Below are 17,292 nucleotides of genomic sequence, written 5' to 3' on the forward strand. Positions count from 1 at the left end.
CAGGAGGAATATCCAGAAGCATATTCATCTGATCTTAATGTACTTTTTTCCCCACAATTAGGAGCATTTTTTCCACTGGATTTTTGCTACCTAACGAGGTTTTAATGTAGCACCCATCTTGGGCTCCGTTGAGTTCACTACTTTCGTTATGTTTGATGTTTGTTTTAGACATTATGCATACTTCTCACTTTTTTCCTTAGTCTATGGGTTTTTACCTACCTTAGGTTTTACCATAGCGAGATTTTGTGAGTTTTACTACCCAGACATACTTTCTTTTAAATTTGAGACTCGTATTCATCTGTTGTGTTGACTTCATCAACTTGTTTACCTTATATGCTGAAGATCTGATGCGATGTTTTGTTTGAGTATTTACACATTCAAGGGGGAGTGTTGCAGTCCTATTAGTTTAGAAATGTGATTATGTAAATTCTAGTGTATGTAGGGATATCTTGGAATATTCCTTTTAGTAGTTAATATCATATTAGAGTTGTAATCCTAAAAAGGTAAGGATTTAACCTATCTTACTACTATAAATAAAGGCACAATGGGGTGATACAACACACACCTTAGAATTACATCTCTCACTTGCCACCAACCATTTCCCTCTCTAGTCCTAAATACAGTTTCGTAAATTAGGCCTACAACAATTTTTACTATATTCGTATCACTATTCTATATCATCAAGAAAATAACTTGGACTATTAGGCAATCAAATTTCCCTACCTCCCCAAAACCCCTCCAGCCTTACCCAATCAACTAGGCTTCAAGGGGTCTCGTCTCCACACACGGGCTCAAATCACCTAGTCTACTCACTGAGTGGATTTGACGTTTGCCTAGTGTCAACCACATGAAATTTTTTTTTTCGGCAAGGCGTGTGCGTTATACGCGCAAATTTTGGCAATTGAGCCAACACAAATACAAAGATGGGGACTGCGCTGCAGGTGTACTCAGCTGATTATGGGTAGAGGCGACATGGCTTTGTTTGGGCCCTTGGATTTCCAAAGGCTATATTTCTAGGCCGTTTTATTTCTAATGGTTAAAAAATTTTGAATTTAAAAAATAATGGCTAGTACACATGGCAAATTCTGGGCTGTGAGATATTTTGACCAACGGTCCATATTTTTCTGGCTTAAAATAAATTTTTTATTTTTATAAGGGTTTTTCCTTGAAAGAACAAACTTAATTAAAAAAGAAAGGAAAAATCAGAATAAAAAAAAAATCCTATTGAGCCAATTTCATTAGCTTCCATAATTTGAACATGGACATTAGCACAATCAAACATCCACACCAAAAATAATAAAAAAAAACATTAACAAAACTTGAAAAGAAGAAAAAAAGAAAGTTAAATTATTCAACCATTCTCCAGTAACACATTCAAAACATTGAGTCAATTTGAATTAGAACTCAATGTTTTTACCCTATCATGAGCATGTGGTATGAGTTAAGGAAGTGGGGGAGTGAGCAATACTACTAGATTGTAGTAAGAGCATTCCAATGGGAACTCTATCCTCCATGATGCTACCATATTTGAAGCCCTAATGAGAAATTTCATCTCCAATGGGCAGGAAAATGGGGTTATATCCACCACAAGGGCTATCAACTTCCTTTCTTGGATAGCAAAAAGTTAGGCTACATCTAGCCCCAAAAATTAGTGGGACCCACATAAAAAACGGAGCCTATACTTATTTTTTTTTTGTTATTTTTAATTCAAAAATGGAGCCCACCATGTATCATATGATGCAACAGCTTCGAGGACAATGGTTGGGTGTCCTTTGTGTCCAATATAAGCACCATGGTATGCTACTGGACATTTGATCCAATCCCAATGCATGCAATCTAGGCTCCCAAGCATACTGGGAAACCCTCGTTTCTTAGTTTTTATCAAAAGTCTTTGCAAGTTACCTTTCGTCGGTTTACGAAGATATTCTGGCCCATAGACGACATTGATGGCATGACAGAACTTCTTGCAAGACTCTAAACATGTTGTCTTTGATTTCGGAGAATGTGCCAATTAGAGAAATAAACCAACTGATGAGATTGAGATAAGATAATTCAATCCAATGGTTGTCATGAAGTAAATCTTATCTTATTTGATTGCATAGAGCAAACAAACGGATGAGATTAAGATAAGAGAACCTAATCCGACGGTACATAAGTGAAGAAATCTAACTTTGTTAGAATTTGATTTTTTTTAGGTTCGAATGTTCATTAAAAAAAATTTAAGATAACATGTCTAAAAATAAATTTAGAAAAATTAAGATAAAAATAATTTCATTGCATAATCAAATTACTACATAAATAAATATATAGCTTCATATAGAGCCCGAAAGGTACATAGCCTCTCATTAGGAGAGATTCTATTATAAAGCCCCAAAGATTCTTTGGAGCTCTAAAATGAGCTATATCCATCACTTTTTCAGCTCCATATATAGCCCCTCACTGGGGATGCTCTAAGAGTCTAGAAATCCCAAGGAAATAAGGATTCGTAATCCTACTTGTTCACGTTAATATGTTTCCATTTATTATTATTTCTGAATCCTGGTTTCATTTGGAAATATGATCCTAACCTAACAAGGAAACACGCGCATATAAGTGGTCTATATAAACGCTATATGCCTGCCTCAAGTATTTCAGATTTATCTATTGCTTCATTTGCCTTCGGAAGAACTACAGTAGCTCAAACACTACTAATTCGATCGTGTGTTAATTAGTTTCTGCTTAATTTTCTTTATTTCTCTTCGTGATCCACCTATGGAAACTGTAAGTGATCGGCAAGTGGTGGGATACCATTGCGAATCGAAGCAGGCAGAGGTTTTTGAACCTGACAACGAATTGCCATGGACCCAATTCTTGCTGGGTGTCGATGCCAGAATATTGACAAGTCAGCCTGCCTTGCATTCCGAGGACGACGACGACTACGATTCACTTCCAGTAGAAGAAACCTACTTCGACGAACTCGAACTCGATTTGTTGATGGATGAAGACAAGTCAAGGGCTGCCCTAGCTGAGGCCCTGGTTTCTAGCCTGCATGTCCCTCCTCAGATTTGCGACTCCGTGGTGGATAAAATAGTACAAGATTTCCGAGTCGCAGAAACTGATTCTCGACCTTTCAGTGATCGCATGCTTGTTCATATGCCAGTGTCCATCGTTGTTCTTGTCGATGAATTTGGGGGCCTGGACACGGATGACCCTAAATTTGTGCCTGCAAGTAAGTCATCGATCGAGAAGCTGGAAAGGGTGAGAGTGGAAGTATCAGCGGATTGTTCAATTTGCATGGAGGAGATGGAGGTTGGTTCGGAAGCAATCCCCATGCCGTGCTCGCGCTCGCATCTTTACCACGACGATTGCATTATCGAGTGGTTGAAGAAAAGTAGGGTTTGCCCACTGTGCCGCTTCGCCATGCCTCCCGAAATAACAACACAAAACTAAGTGATTAATTTGGCCAACGAGGGCTTTTGCTTCACGATTCGCTCAACATTAATTGTTTTGTTTTGATGATATGTATTAATCCATTTGTTAGTTTGTGTAATTAATGTAAAAGTTTGATCAGTTACTTGTTTCTTGAGTCTACATATATGGAATTAAAATTCTTTCTCTTATCTTTTTTGGAATGGTGGCTATATGTTCTTTGTCCAATCTGATTCAAGAAAAGGAAGATAGGATATGATCCAAAAAGATAAAAAGAAATCAAGCCGACAAAAACAAAAATCAAACATGGAACAGTGTCATGTCGCTCAACAAATACGTTTATGTGACTGATTTAGGTTTTGTTCCTTATTTTAGATTTTGTGTTATTCCTTTAGTACTCTATCATATAAGCTTCGAGCTATCAGTCTGCTTGACTGTGGCCACGGACGAGTGAAATTCCTCATAATCTCTCTGGTTCCAAAAATAATGGATAATCGTGGTATGCCACCAGTTGTACTTTTTTTTTTTTTTTTTTTTTAAATAAAAAAGAACTCTATCATAGATGGAAGTTTAGATTAAGATCCGCAACTCCACCATTAAGGAAACATTTATGTTTAGAGAGATTATTACTTTAGGAACAAAATATATGTATGCATCATAAATTGTACGTGATTTAACTCCAACATTTGTATGGGTAAATTGAGAAATGAAAAGTCTGCAATTAACTAAACTCATCTCTCAGTACTACGGTCTGGTGGTATTCATTTTTACTTGGAAGTGAGATGCCTTAGGTTCGAACTTCACCTCCCCTAGGTTCGAACTCCACTTCCCCTTAATGTAAAAATATCGATGTACTAAAAAAACTAAACCCAAACACAACCAGTATTGGCTAGTTTGGTATTGGCGTAGCTCTTTTCATATACCCAGAACATAAGTCGGTACAACATGTATCATGATATAAGTGCATAAATGATATAGTTTTCAGTTTTTTTCACCTGATTTTGATATGTGAGTAATCTTGTGTTTCAAGTACACTAAAAAATTTCTCATGTTGAAGGGTTTTAAACCGTGGACTTGACCTACTCTTGTAAATTGTAAATTTAACAGTGAATCATAATATTTGGAGGCTATATATTTAAGAACAGTGTTAATCAATTAATTATGTAAGAAACTAGAATTTTTGTGATAAAAATAAATAAATAAAAATCCCAACGTCTTCGAGTCTTCCTTTTTCCTACCCCATGACTCTCTCCATCCTATTCCTTTTTCCTACCCCAACCCCAACCCCAACCCCAACTAAGACCCTTTGAATTCCACAGATATCCCACACATTATACTGCACATTCTTTCTGCTGATGGTGGTCACTGCGGAGGAGACCTGGGAGGTTCGGGGCGACGTTTAATGCAGCACGCGGCTGCTTGGCTTTTCCGAAATCCCGAAAATGGAGGACGACTTGAAATCCAAGTTGTGGTTGACCGTTAAGGCCAATGTTACGGTGATGGTGCTGCCGAGGATCTTAGAGGACGAAGAGGATTTGGAGAACCACTACAAAGCCATGCTTTTAGAAGATATTGATCAAATGGGGCAGAGCATCGACAGCATTGATTTTGAGGACAAACTTGAGATTGACCTAGACAAGACTGCCATGTCGCCGGCTGCTTCCAAAGCCGTCTCTCGCGTGCTTTCTGGCCTGATCAACGTCCCCTTGCGGACTCTTTTGTCCGCGGCCAATACAATCTTGTGTGAGGCCCTACGTCCTAGGGCAAGGGGTACCAGTCTTGTGCACATGGAGGCACTCATCAAAGTTGAAGTGGTTGAGGAGTCGGATGATGATGGTATGACCGTAGAGCCAGCGTTTGCACCTGCAACAAAATCTTCCATTGACAAGTTGGAGAGGGTGAGAGTGGAAACTTCATCGCCACCAGGGGTTTGCTGATCTATTTGTATTGCGGAGCTTGGGGTGGGTACTGAAGGACTTCGCATGCCGTGTTTGCATCTTTACCACGAGAGCTGCATCGTTGAATGGCTGGAGACGAGCAGGTTCTGCCCGTCGTGCCGCCCCTCCATGCCCGACTATCGACGACAATGATATGGATCTAACGAAGACTTATTGATCTGGTTGGTTATCTCATTCTTTTTGTTAACCGATGTGTCGAAATTTGATGTATTCACTTGTTAATTTGTGTCATAATATATTCTCCCCTATTGTTTCTGAACGGGACTAGGGTGCTGAAGATTTAGCAACAACTCCTACTGATAACCAATCACGGTTGGACACGTGTCCAAGTTATGGATTTTTTAATCATAACTTGAACACATGTTCAACCGTGATTGGTGATTAGCAGGGAATGCTGCTAATTCTTTCAGCAGCCAAGTTCTATCCATTGTTTCTTTAGTCCAACTCTCAGTTGGTTAGACAAATTCTCCTACTGAAAGCATTGCTGAATTACTGGGGGAAAATGGTGGAAAATGGTGAAAAATGGAACGATAGGGACTTAATGTTAAATCGGGCCGAACTACAAGGACTAAATTGCAATTTGTCCTATAAAAATTTGAGAACATAATTTGACCTCAAAAGGACTTTACATATTTAACAACAAAATTCATGTTTAAGGAACTTACTGTTCCTGCGGACCTAGGGCTTAACAGTAATGCAGTGCACAAAATCATCCCTACAACCAACGAAAATTCTGCCTCCAATCATCACAGGTGAAGAGAATACGTCTCCTCCGAGGTCCAGCCTTGCAAATTCCTCAACATCCATTCGTTGATTTGCAACTTTGGCAGCACCCGAGTTAACCCGGAGCAAGAACACGCTTCCTGAGCTGGAACAGACACAAACCAACCTGGAAAAGGTTGTGGATATATATGAAAATGATCACTTGAATGTTCAAGTTATTTAAAGTCTTCTGCAGTTATTTACCTGTCCGGCAAGTTAGGCGGATCAGATGTCAAGCTCAAGTGCTCATCCACATAAGCGGACGAAGTAATCGGATCCTTAACATTGTATTCCCATAGTAAATCTCCAGTTTCCTACAGCAAACAAAGCAGTGATGAACGTACAGTACAATATACTGAATATGAACAAACTATGCTCTTTCTTTTACAGGATGTTAGGAAATAGGGTGAATCCAGTATAATTAAGCAATCAGTACCGATCTGTTTTCCAAACTATCTTTCTGAATAAAATTAAAACCAGCAAGTTTTGCAAATTCAGAGGAGTGAATGCAAACTGCCTATCAGCCCTACCAGATTCTATTAAAAGAACAAAATGGACAAATTCCAATTTGCTCGTGTTTTTATGCCAAACAGTAAAAACAGCTTGTAGTTCATGCGAGCCATTAAATTTGAAATCCAATTAAAACTGTGTATTAGGAACAGTACCAGACTCAAACTGAGACAAAGTAATGTAACTAGATTGTCGTAAACGAGTAGTATTACCAGAAATTATTTATTACAAAAAGGTTGCTTAGAACAGATAAAATTCTTCCATTCTTTAGGAGCAATAAAATATTACACTCGCATTTGCCTAATCAAGCAGAACGCCACTCGGTGCTCATCCTACAACTGGCCCCGCCTATAGTTATAGTGTTGAACACACATAAGTATAGGTTTTGTTGTCCTTACAAAGGTTGTCAAAGACCGGGGCTTTGCACTTCGCGACCCTATCCGAGTATGTGTTTGGTGCAACTTTTATGGTTAAGCCACAGCATAAGATTCGATATTGGAAATTCAATCATTACAGAACAGAAAAGCTATCAGTAGTTATGCCAAAATTACTAAAAGCATGCAGATTTTCATCCAAACATATACTGCACCTTACCAGTTTAAGTGAGTAGATGCTTCCGTCTCTAGAACATACGAGTACCTACAGAATAACCAAGACAAAACAATCTTTAAATGAACAATAGGTTATTCAATACGAACTAGGCTAATTCCATATGCAGTGAGGGCAGGGACATCATGAATTAACATGTAAAAACAACAAAAGACAGAAAATGACTGAAATTGTTAATCAGATTTTGAATAAAAAGGTCGAGCCCTACACAGCATACCCAAACACTACAGCAACAATAAAACATAAACATGCGGTTAATATTTACCCTCACTCCTATGTTACTTACATTCACTTAAGAATTAAGCGAACATTCTTACACTATCCAGATGGGGCAAATTATAATGATAATTAGCTTATTTGAACAGGACCTCAACCCTAGGGTTTTAATCTCTCTGTTAAGATCTCTTTTGCTGCAATGAAATTAAAAAGAAGGTTGATATCTATTTGGTAGTTACAAAATTACAATCACAAGGTGTAACGTAATCTTCTGACAACCAAAGTCGAAGAGTATAATTTTTGTGCCATATGAGAATGTTTAGCAGATTCAAGAAATGATAGATACTTTATGATTTCGCAACAGAACATTAACTCCATAGTATATGCATATAATAATATGCATACCACACATACATTATATACATATATGTATACAGGTATTTATACCTGCAAAGGAAGATCAGAAGATATGCAGGCTCCAGCAAATATAGGCCCAGCAGTTCGGTACTGTAAAAAAATATTAAAAAAAAAAAAAAAAAAGAAACAGGATCAAGAATTGCAACTCAAGCAAAACATACATGTTAGAGGACTATAAGTCTAGAACACATTGACAAAGAACTGCATCACTGTACATCCCTGTCCTTATCTAACAGAGAACTTCAATCGGGTGCAAATGTTTGGAGACGACCAAACACAGAATTAAAACACGCTATTTCAGATATTCATGAGTGTGCTATTTCTAATGAGTCATAGTAATGCATGGGATGGAATGTAGAGTTCAACCAAAAAAATATGAAAATTGGAAGTTTAAAAATTTCAGTATGTACAGGTATAATATAACATAAGAAAAAATACAGGTATAAAGCGAGATATATTTTTTTTATTCCAAGTCAATTTCACATTAAAAAAAAATAAATTTAAAAAAAATAACCAAGCAAAAAGGATAGAATGTCTTGGGATCAGAGAAAAGGTTTCTGTCATGCAATATAACATGGGTAGTACTACTATCCACACACCCATTTTTACCTCTCACAACCACTCTCAATTTCTGGCTATTAGATCAAATGAATTGAAGAACTATGGACAAAAATTAACAAAGGTGTGTGCGAGGTAACAAGGGTGTGTGAACAGCACTACCCTATAATATTATGAAAAAAAAATTCCATATGGGTATTAAAAGCGTAATAAAATTGTACCCTCCAAATAAAAGATCCACTAGTATCCAAGGCAAGCACCTGACCGTCCACCAAGCAACATATAACTGTAGTTAAGAAAAAAACAAAAGAAATGAAAAACATAATAACAACCAATTCCAACGATAAAATGAGATCAACTTTCATAAATGAAAAAGGATGAATACATATAACCAAATGTCAAATGAACTGCACATACTATTTCCGTTCAGAGAATTGATGGCAAGAGACCCAAACACTGGAGCTTCTAACTCATGCCGCCACATACTAGAAAATGGGAGTGCCTGAAATGTGAGTAGATTACCCAAAACAATAATCAGGTTGCAGGCCAAAAAATATGCCACTTGAATAAATCAGAACACGTTTACTTCTTTTACCAAAGAAGGTTAGTTGGGATGAAACAAGCACAATAGCATAAATATGAGAACCAATAATAGTTGAACATAAAATTTGTTCTAAAAATGGATGAACTTTTGGGCTCGGAGACTAAGACATTGAAATCCTGTCACCATGTATTAGTAATCACAATACATGATATGATACAAGCACACCATTAGATAAGTTCTAACTCTAGGTATTAATTGGGCCAATTGAAGGAACTGGCATGGTAGACCACTAGGTCGACCAGTTGTCCCCAAAGGGGAAGACATTGGGGCCACCTTTTCCTCCTATTGGTTTTCTTTTTCTTCTAATCCTACTTATTTTATTCCCATTATGTTGAACACTTTATAGTGTCCATTTACTTTGAGAAGCAAAATGACATAGAAACAATCATAGCCCTGAAGGCAGTGGCACCAATTACAATTGATGTAGGTAATTGTCATATAGGGCTATTTAATATGAGGAGTAAAGGTAACATTGAAGCTAATAGTCATGCATTTCAAGCAATATTCTACGTTCTGAAGCTGTGTTTAGGTATACAAACAAGTTTTCAACCTCATAGTTTTCTTTGAAGATATTTCAATTCTCTGATTCAGCATGTTCAAGTCCGCTCACAAACACAACATTCACCCTTTAAAAGGTATAACAATAACTATAAGATAAGCCAAGAAATTTTGCATACCATTATTGATACAGCTGTCATTCGGCCACTCGTAGAAGCCACATAAAGTATGTTATTGGTCTGAAAGAAAGATTAGTACAAGAAAATCAAATTTACTGACATGTACACGAAATATCACAGTTTACTGTCTGACAAGAGTACAACTATTTACTGGGAGTGGCCAGTTATATTCATCATACGTCTATACAGCCGATATTCGAACAGACACCCAAAAGAAAAATAAAAATTCCCACAAGTCCAGTTTTTCCACCTGATCATCTGAAAACCTCTTATTTCTTTCCAACCAAACAACCCCTGAAAAGTCTCCACCAGCAAGAAATAACAATTCCAAGCACAAATCCCACTAATCCAAGTAAATTCAACAATCAAGCCAGATTTCTGTTCTGAAGGGGCAATTCAGAAAGAAAAGAATAAAATAGAATCAACTAAAACAAAATATGATCAGCACTCTACCCTCCCATTTACACAAAACATACAAATGTGGACATGGACATGCATGCATCCAGTTATTTTTTTCTGGAGCATGTTACAAGATTTACTATCCCATGGGCCACCAATCAAGCGCTGACTTTCACTTTCATATGAAAAAACTTGATCAAAACGATTACTTATCAAATATGAAAAATAAATAAATAAGTCCAAAAGCAAGACTAGGACATAATTGTTCATCAAACTGACCAAGATTCATGAAACAAAACTGAATTGAAGGAAACGAGAGAGAGAGAGAGAGGTCGCTTAAAATTTCAACATATTTAAACATCTGCAAATAAACCAAGTAAACTGCAGTAAGAGAGAGAGAGAGAGAGAGAGAGAGAGAGAGAGATCATTTAAAATTTCAAAAACATATTTAAACATCTGCAAATAAAACAAGCAAACTGTGGTAAAATTTCCCTGGAGAAGAATTAACGATTTACTTATGAATAATAAATTCCAAAATTCACCTCATCAATTACGGGTGACCCACAGATGCTCCCACCACATGGAAGTTGATATACACAGCAATGATTTTTGTAATCAAGAGCATATAAGTTATGGTCATATGATCCACACCTGCAGAAATTTTGTTATAGATCAATCTCTGTTTTGTTTTCCCTCTTCCAACATAATAGAAACAAACACAAAGTCAGAGTACGTTCTGTAAATAATGTAGTAAACAGAAACTTTTCACCACTCAAAACAAATCTTAAAATCACAATCATCTCTTTTCTTTTGGTTGCTTCACAAACAGAGCTTGCAGGGAGAACTCTATATGCAACCAAATATTTATTCTACCCAAAATGTTGAAGACCAGACAAAAATTCACAGTTCCTCAGTTCTTCTACATCAGACTGGTTGTTTACATGAACAGTTCACTTTGTGAGTCCAACGTATATAGTGATGCTTTTATAAAAAGGATTTCCAAGCATGAATAAAACAGAACATGAAAAAAATTGTCTTCTGATTCCATGCATTATAAATGGAATAGTTAGTCTATGGACAATTGATCCAAGAGATACAATGTTCAGTTTATTGGAATTAAAAAGCAAGAGGAGTCAGAAATATTACCAGATCAATTGTCTCTGACTGTCCATGACGGGCTGTGACTTTACCTTCATAATGAAAATACATCAACCGTGAGAGAAGATAAAGAATGAAAATGGATCAAAATGCAAATGAAATGGGGATTAGAAATAAATATAAAACAACAAAACAACCCTACCTCACCAGATGTTTGGAAAGTCCAGCAGATGTTACCAGTCAAAGAATCAAGGAAATATATTTTCCCTCTGTAGCATCCAACTACAACCTAATGAAATACCCCATTTGAGAATCATCAACATGTCCCATGGAGCTAATCTACAGATGATTTATGAAGTTAAAAGCACACAAAGTTATGTCAAATTAAACCTGTGTAAAGTCATCAAGAGTTGCTGCTGAACATTCCACGTGTCCTTCTAGTTGTGCCTCCCACTGCACAGAACCACTAGAGAAAATTATGTAACAATACAAAACCAGAAAGAAAAATATTTCAAGCTGTTCTAGAGGAACGCCTAAACTGTTAAAGGTTTCTTCTGTATTCAATTAAACCACTAAGGAATAATATACTCATAGAATATTATGTAAACATCCCGTCTCAAATGAAGGATATGCCTGTTAATACTGACGAAGAATAGAAAGATTCCAATGCACTACTAAAGATGAGCAAATATCAAATCTATCATGTGGTGAATAAAACAAGAAAATGCCTCCGGAATTCTCTAAGAACTATGCCAATTATATTTTGCATTCAGAAACAATGATATGTGCCTTACCTTCTGGCATTAACACACAGAAATTTTTGTGAGTGTGATGATCCAATAAATAAGAATATATCCTGATCTTTATGAACAATAAGTGGTGATGCATCAACACAGGATCCCATGTAAACTTTCCACGATTCTTGCATATTAACTTTTCTTCTTGGGACCATCACAGAACAGGATGCTTGATATGTATCTTTCACCCTGGACACACCTCCATAGACAACTTTGTTGCACCGGCTGAAAGAACATGACACATGTATTGCCCCAGAATTCCATGGATACCCATCTGATGGACCAGTAGCACCTGAAGCAACATTTGAATCAACTTTCCAGCGTTTGGAGATAATTGCATCATCTTCATTTCTTTCAGAAAGAGTTCTTAGAAATCTCCTCTGCCCGTCAACATTTACTGCATTGGGAGTCTCAGAGTGGACATGATAAATGCTCTGTTTATCCCCTTCCAGATTCATCTTCGATTTAGAATCTCTGCTAACATTCATATTGAACGATCCTTTTCTCTCTAGAAGAGCAGTACAAAGCTTAGATGGAGTTGTGAAGGAATATATCAGTCGCATATCAACTCCTATATTATTAGAAAGATGAGCAGCAGCAATTGAATCTCCACCCATCATAAAGAAATCATCATCATCAGAAACCTCATCAGCCCTTAAAACATCACTAAAGGCCTGTCAAGAAGGAAACAAATTACTATGAATTTATAGATAATAAAAAATTAACCTGAGTTGAGGAAACAAATAGTCAGTGCGAATTTTTACATAATAAAAATTCAAAGTAAGAGATTAATTGTCATCCTACAAGTGATTGAGATAACAAATAAATTGTTACTCGAAAGCAATTGTGGGAAACTTGTAGGATGATAAATGATCTTTTTATTTGTTAACATTTTTGCATTTCAGAACATACATCAGTTTTCCAGAACTCGGTGACACACCACTACATAATGGGCTAGATTTAAGTTTCAAAAACCTCAACAAAAAACTCAGCCCAGGTAAAAGGGCAAGTGGGAGGGAGGAACAAACGAAGTCCCATTCCAGCTTAGGAAAATATATTAATGTGGCTAAGAATCATGCTCAGCTCAAGTTAGCATTTATTATCTCCCATAATGATATTCATTAAAAATTAAGAACATCATGAATGTTAGTAATAATAGTGCTGACCAAAGTGAAAATTTAATCAATAAAAACGACAGCAAACATTGATAGAAAATTGAAACACCATGGAGATTTATCCCTAATTTGAAAACTTAAGCCAAGATTCCAGACTCAAGCCCATGATATGAGACCCTCCCCATACGAATAACTTCCACTACTGGATGCAGAGATCAATGGTAAATAAAAAAAAAAAACAAATCTGAGTAAACACAAGTGTAATTTAGCAAATGACTGGAAAAGAATGAGTTGGTCATTTTATGAGGGTACAGAGCTAACCCTTTTAATTACTTGCAGTAGATTGTGGCTCCCAACATCACCAATCCCATCTTGGACATGATTTGCAAGAAATACTGATTCTGCCAACAACTCATAGTCAATTTTTCCACTAGAAGACACAGGAAATGATTCACTGATAACAATGTGGCCAGGAATCATTACTGATGGAAGTATGTCAGTCATCCAACTTTTGATGGAAGATTTAAGTATCTCACTGGGTTTTCCCTCTCTTAATATTACAAAAGCTACGAGTGACATGAGTTCCCCTTGAACTTTATGAAAAATCACAGCAGCGTCCTTTACATCTGGATGTCCCCTCAATGTATCTTCAATTTCCTCTAAAGCAATACGCTGCCCATTGTACTTAATAGTACGGTCTGTTCTACCCAAGAACACCAAGTCACCACTAGGAAGCTGTTTGGCAAAATCACCAGTCCGAAAATAAGATTGACTTCTGTATCCATTTACAGAACTGCAACAAACAGAATCTTGAAGCATGTTTACGGTGTCCAAAGGTGTAAATGTAGAGTCAGAATAATATCCAGAAGAATTGCATACACCAGCAACACAAATTTCCCCCGCACTGGATACACCATCGCCATCAACAAGCACAATATCACAATTAACAATAGGCATGCCAATTGGAACACTTGTTAGTGTGTCTGTCTCCAAAGGAAAAATCATTGGCAACCTCTTGCAATCAAAATATGTACAATCACCAGAAACCTAAAATTTAACAATTTACATGTTAGCACTTTTTAAAAAATTGATGAATTATCCTTTGGGAGTGAAACTCAAAGTAGCCGATATCTCATGATGAAGTACATCACTATAAGTGATACTATGAAATGACTAATAACAGCTTTGTCACTCCTACGCTACGACAAGCTCGACAGAAGGCCAGAATCGATCATGGTGCATTTATTAAAGAGAAGATATGCTGTTTCTTCAAAATAAATGAAAAAAGAGAGAGATCTTTATTTAGCTCTCTTGATTAATGAGCCCACTTCAGAGTTGTCACAGTACTTAATATAATAAACCTGGCAACATCCAAACTGTATGATGGTCATATATTGCAAATAACACAAGATTTATCAGTAAAAATCTGAATGGCTTGAAAATCATTTCATATTCATCCAAACAGGCAATATTATTTGATCTGATATGTTGGAGACCTAATCGAACAAATAGAGATCAATTCAAGGGAAGTTCTAAACTCTAACCTCAGTACTCCCATATAAATTCAAGATAGAGGTCCTGGGTAATATCTTGGAGAGCATCTCCCATAATGATAAAGGCAGAACTTCACCGCTGAGCACTAACAAATCCAAAGAAGTTGGAAGCCGCTCCTCCTCTCGACCTTGCAAAGAAGGAAGGATAGTTCGCATAAGTGATGGCACAGCAGTAAGCCTACTGACAGAGTAAGCCTACAAGAAAACTCCACGTTTAGAAAAAACAATGATAATAATCAACTTATAGTAACACTAACTGTTCAGCTTATGAAATTTCTTTTTGGTTTGCATAATCAGTACACATATTAGAAATCGTAGATCAAATAGTTCGTCCCACACTGCATAAACGGAGACCAAGACGTATCGAGTTTTTATTCCGTTATCTTTTTCCAGCCTGAGGATTTTTTGGATAAGTTGAGCACAACGCATGACGATTACGGCATTAGAGGTCAAAAAACAATTGATCGTTAAGGTTACTTAATTCTATCAAATTAATAATGCTGTATTTTCACAATGTCGCATTCCTAGATCAAGATTTTAATCTGAGCTAAACACAGTAACGAAGCACGAACGAAAGAAAGGCAATGTACCTGTATGAAATCCAGAATCGAAATCACATTTCGCTTAAGGTGATCGAAAGGAGGTATGACCAAAGTACAACCAGTGAGAATTGCGCTGAGAAATTCCTGCAGGTGATCAACAAAGCTTATTCCGGTCTTGAATAACAAAACCTCATCACCAAACAGTGGATACAGCTCCTGCATCCACCGGAACCGGTTCAAAAGTCCCTCCTCAGTTCCACACACGCCTTTCGGCTTCCCGGTCGAACCGGAAGTGTACATCAAATAACACCACAACCTCTCTTTCCCACCACTCTCACATTTGCACGCCCAATCGATTACTCCATTTCTACACTCCTCAACCTCTTCCATTGAAAACCACAAAACACTGCGTTTGCAGGTCTCCGGTAGCCAATTCAAGTCCGATTCGAATCCAAACTGCGTCTTACAGGCGACGATAAGGTCGACGTCGGCCGAGGAAATTACCGAAAGTAACCTCTGTTTGGGCCAGGAAGGGTCCAGAGGCAGAAACGCCTCGCCGCATCGCAAAACTGACAGTACGGACACTATGTATTCCGCCGACGGCGGCATGTATATGCCGAAGATTCTTGGGCCGAGCTTCTTGTAACTGCTGGGAGGTTGAGGGGCGGAGAGGAGCTGGGAGGTGAGGGAATTGACGGCTGAGGAGAGGCGGGAGTACGTGAAGGAGTGGTCGCCGTCGTAGAGGAGTTGTTGTCGGACGGGAGCGGGAGCAGCATCGTCGGAAATGGAGAAGCGGGGACGGGGTTGGCGGGAGAGGAGGGCAACGCCGGAGGCGTGTATGACGGCGATTTTGTCGGTGTTGGTGGAGGCTGCCGTGGAGAACTCGCGGGAAAGGCAGCAATGGGTATTTGATCTTGTCGCTTGGGATTTCGGGGCATCATTTCTCGGCATCTCTCGCTGGAGGGTGCAGATTAGAACCCGTGCGTGTTCGAGAATGTGATTAGAGTTGGTTTGGGAAGGTACATTTGAACGTATCAGGATCCTCTCCCAAGCAAAGGACAAGGATTCTGCTGACCAAATTTTATTCCATGTTACAATTATTATAATTTTTAAGGAGTTTTTTATTTGTAGCGGTTAGATAAAATTTCAACGGCTTAATGTATTTGGTCAGAATCCTCCCTCTTTGCTCAAAAGAGAATCCTGATAGAAAATGTATTTTGAAAAAATGTTTTTGGGTTTAAAAGCACAAATTAATTATTTTTTTTTAGATTTTATTATTAAGGGAAGTGAGGGTTTAACACTATTAGGATAACACTTAATATTATGATTTAGTAATATTTTTCTTCATTTCGACTTGTGATTTGGTGAGTTGGGTTCAAGGCACGATTTGGGCCTGAGAAAAGCTTTTGGTTTTTCGAAGGACGAAATAGCCCAGTATGGCGAAAGCTGTTTGTGCTGACCCAAGAATGATGATTAGTGATGTGGCGGTTGAGGTTAGGTTTGACATGGAGTTCGTAGTACTCACTTGAAACTCAAATGCGAAGGATTGTTTCAGCTTATAAAACTTTTTGCTTTCTCTCTTTCCTTTTCTCTCTTGACTCAAACAAGGATGAGGGTGTATTTCTTTTTATTATTATTTTTAACAAACAGTATTATCTACACTAAAGAGAGAGGAGTGGGCTTAGGGCTGGTTTGGTATTGATGTGCTTTGAAAAAAAACTGCTTATGCTGTGTTATGAGAATAAGCAACTGTGAAATAAAGTAGCAGAATGTTTGGTAAACTTTTTTGTAAAAGTGCTTTTGAAAAAATAAACAGTATTATAATGTTTGATAAACTTTTATGTAAAACTATTTATTTAAGAAAGATTTTAGTCCTTAAATAAAAATTCAACCCCCAAATTCTTAGCTCTAAAATTGCCGAAACCATCTGGTACACCAAATTCAAACTTCAACTATGAAGTTGTTCTAGAAAAAAATCCACTACATTACAAAGATCTGATTCAACAAAATTTAGTGTAATGGGCAATGCTAGAGAAACTAGATTTGTAGACAAAATTTGCAAATTAAAT

At 37.4% G+C, this 17,292-nt stretch overlaps 2 protein-coding genes across 2 annotated transcripts; one reads left to right on the plus strand and one right to left on the minus strand.

Annotated features, from left to right (window-relative positions):
• Positions 1–2,667: 2,667 nt before the first annotated feature.
• Positions 2,668–3,429, plus strand: LOC137734179 (uncharacterized). The gene has a single exon (XM_068473489.2). It carries the CDS (start codon positions 2,752–2,754, stop codon positions 3,427–3,429), a length of 678 nt encoding a protein of 225 aa, XP_068329590.2. The 5' UTR covers positions 2,668–2,751.
• Positions 3,430–5,879: 2,450 nt separating this feature from the next.
• On the minus strand, positions 5,880–16,300 carry LOC137735266 (AMP-dependent synthetase and ligase family protein). Its single transcript, XM_068474679.2, has 15 exons — positions 15,272–16,300; positions 14,673–14,876; positions 13,450–14,175; positions 12,011–12,687; positions 11,607–11,682; positions 11,419–11,505; positions 11,265–11,308; positions 10,661–10,769; positions 9,720–9,779; positions 8,856–8,940; positions 8,660–8,724; positions 7,911–7,970; positions 7,233–7,277; positions 6,333–6,442; positions 5,880–6,255 (listed from the first exon to the last, which is right to left on the minus strand). The coding sequence occupies exons 1-15, from the start codon at positions 16,172–16,174 to the stop codon at positions 6,045–6,047; spliced, it is 3,462 nt and encodes a 1,153-aa protein (XP_068330780.2). The 5' UTR covers positions 16,175–16,300; the 3' UTR covers positions 5,880–6,044.
• Positions 16,301–17,292: the final 992 nt, after the last annotated feature.

Source organism: Pyrus communis, chromosome 7, assembly GCF_041283825.1.
Source record: "Pyrus communis isolate YQ-2024b chromosome 7, ASM4128382v1, whole genome shotgun sequence".
Classification (NCBI taxonomy): Eukaryota; Viridiplantae; Streptophyta; class Magnoliopsida; order Rosales; family Rosaceae; genus Pyrus; species Pyrus communis.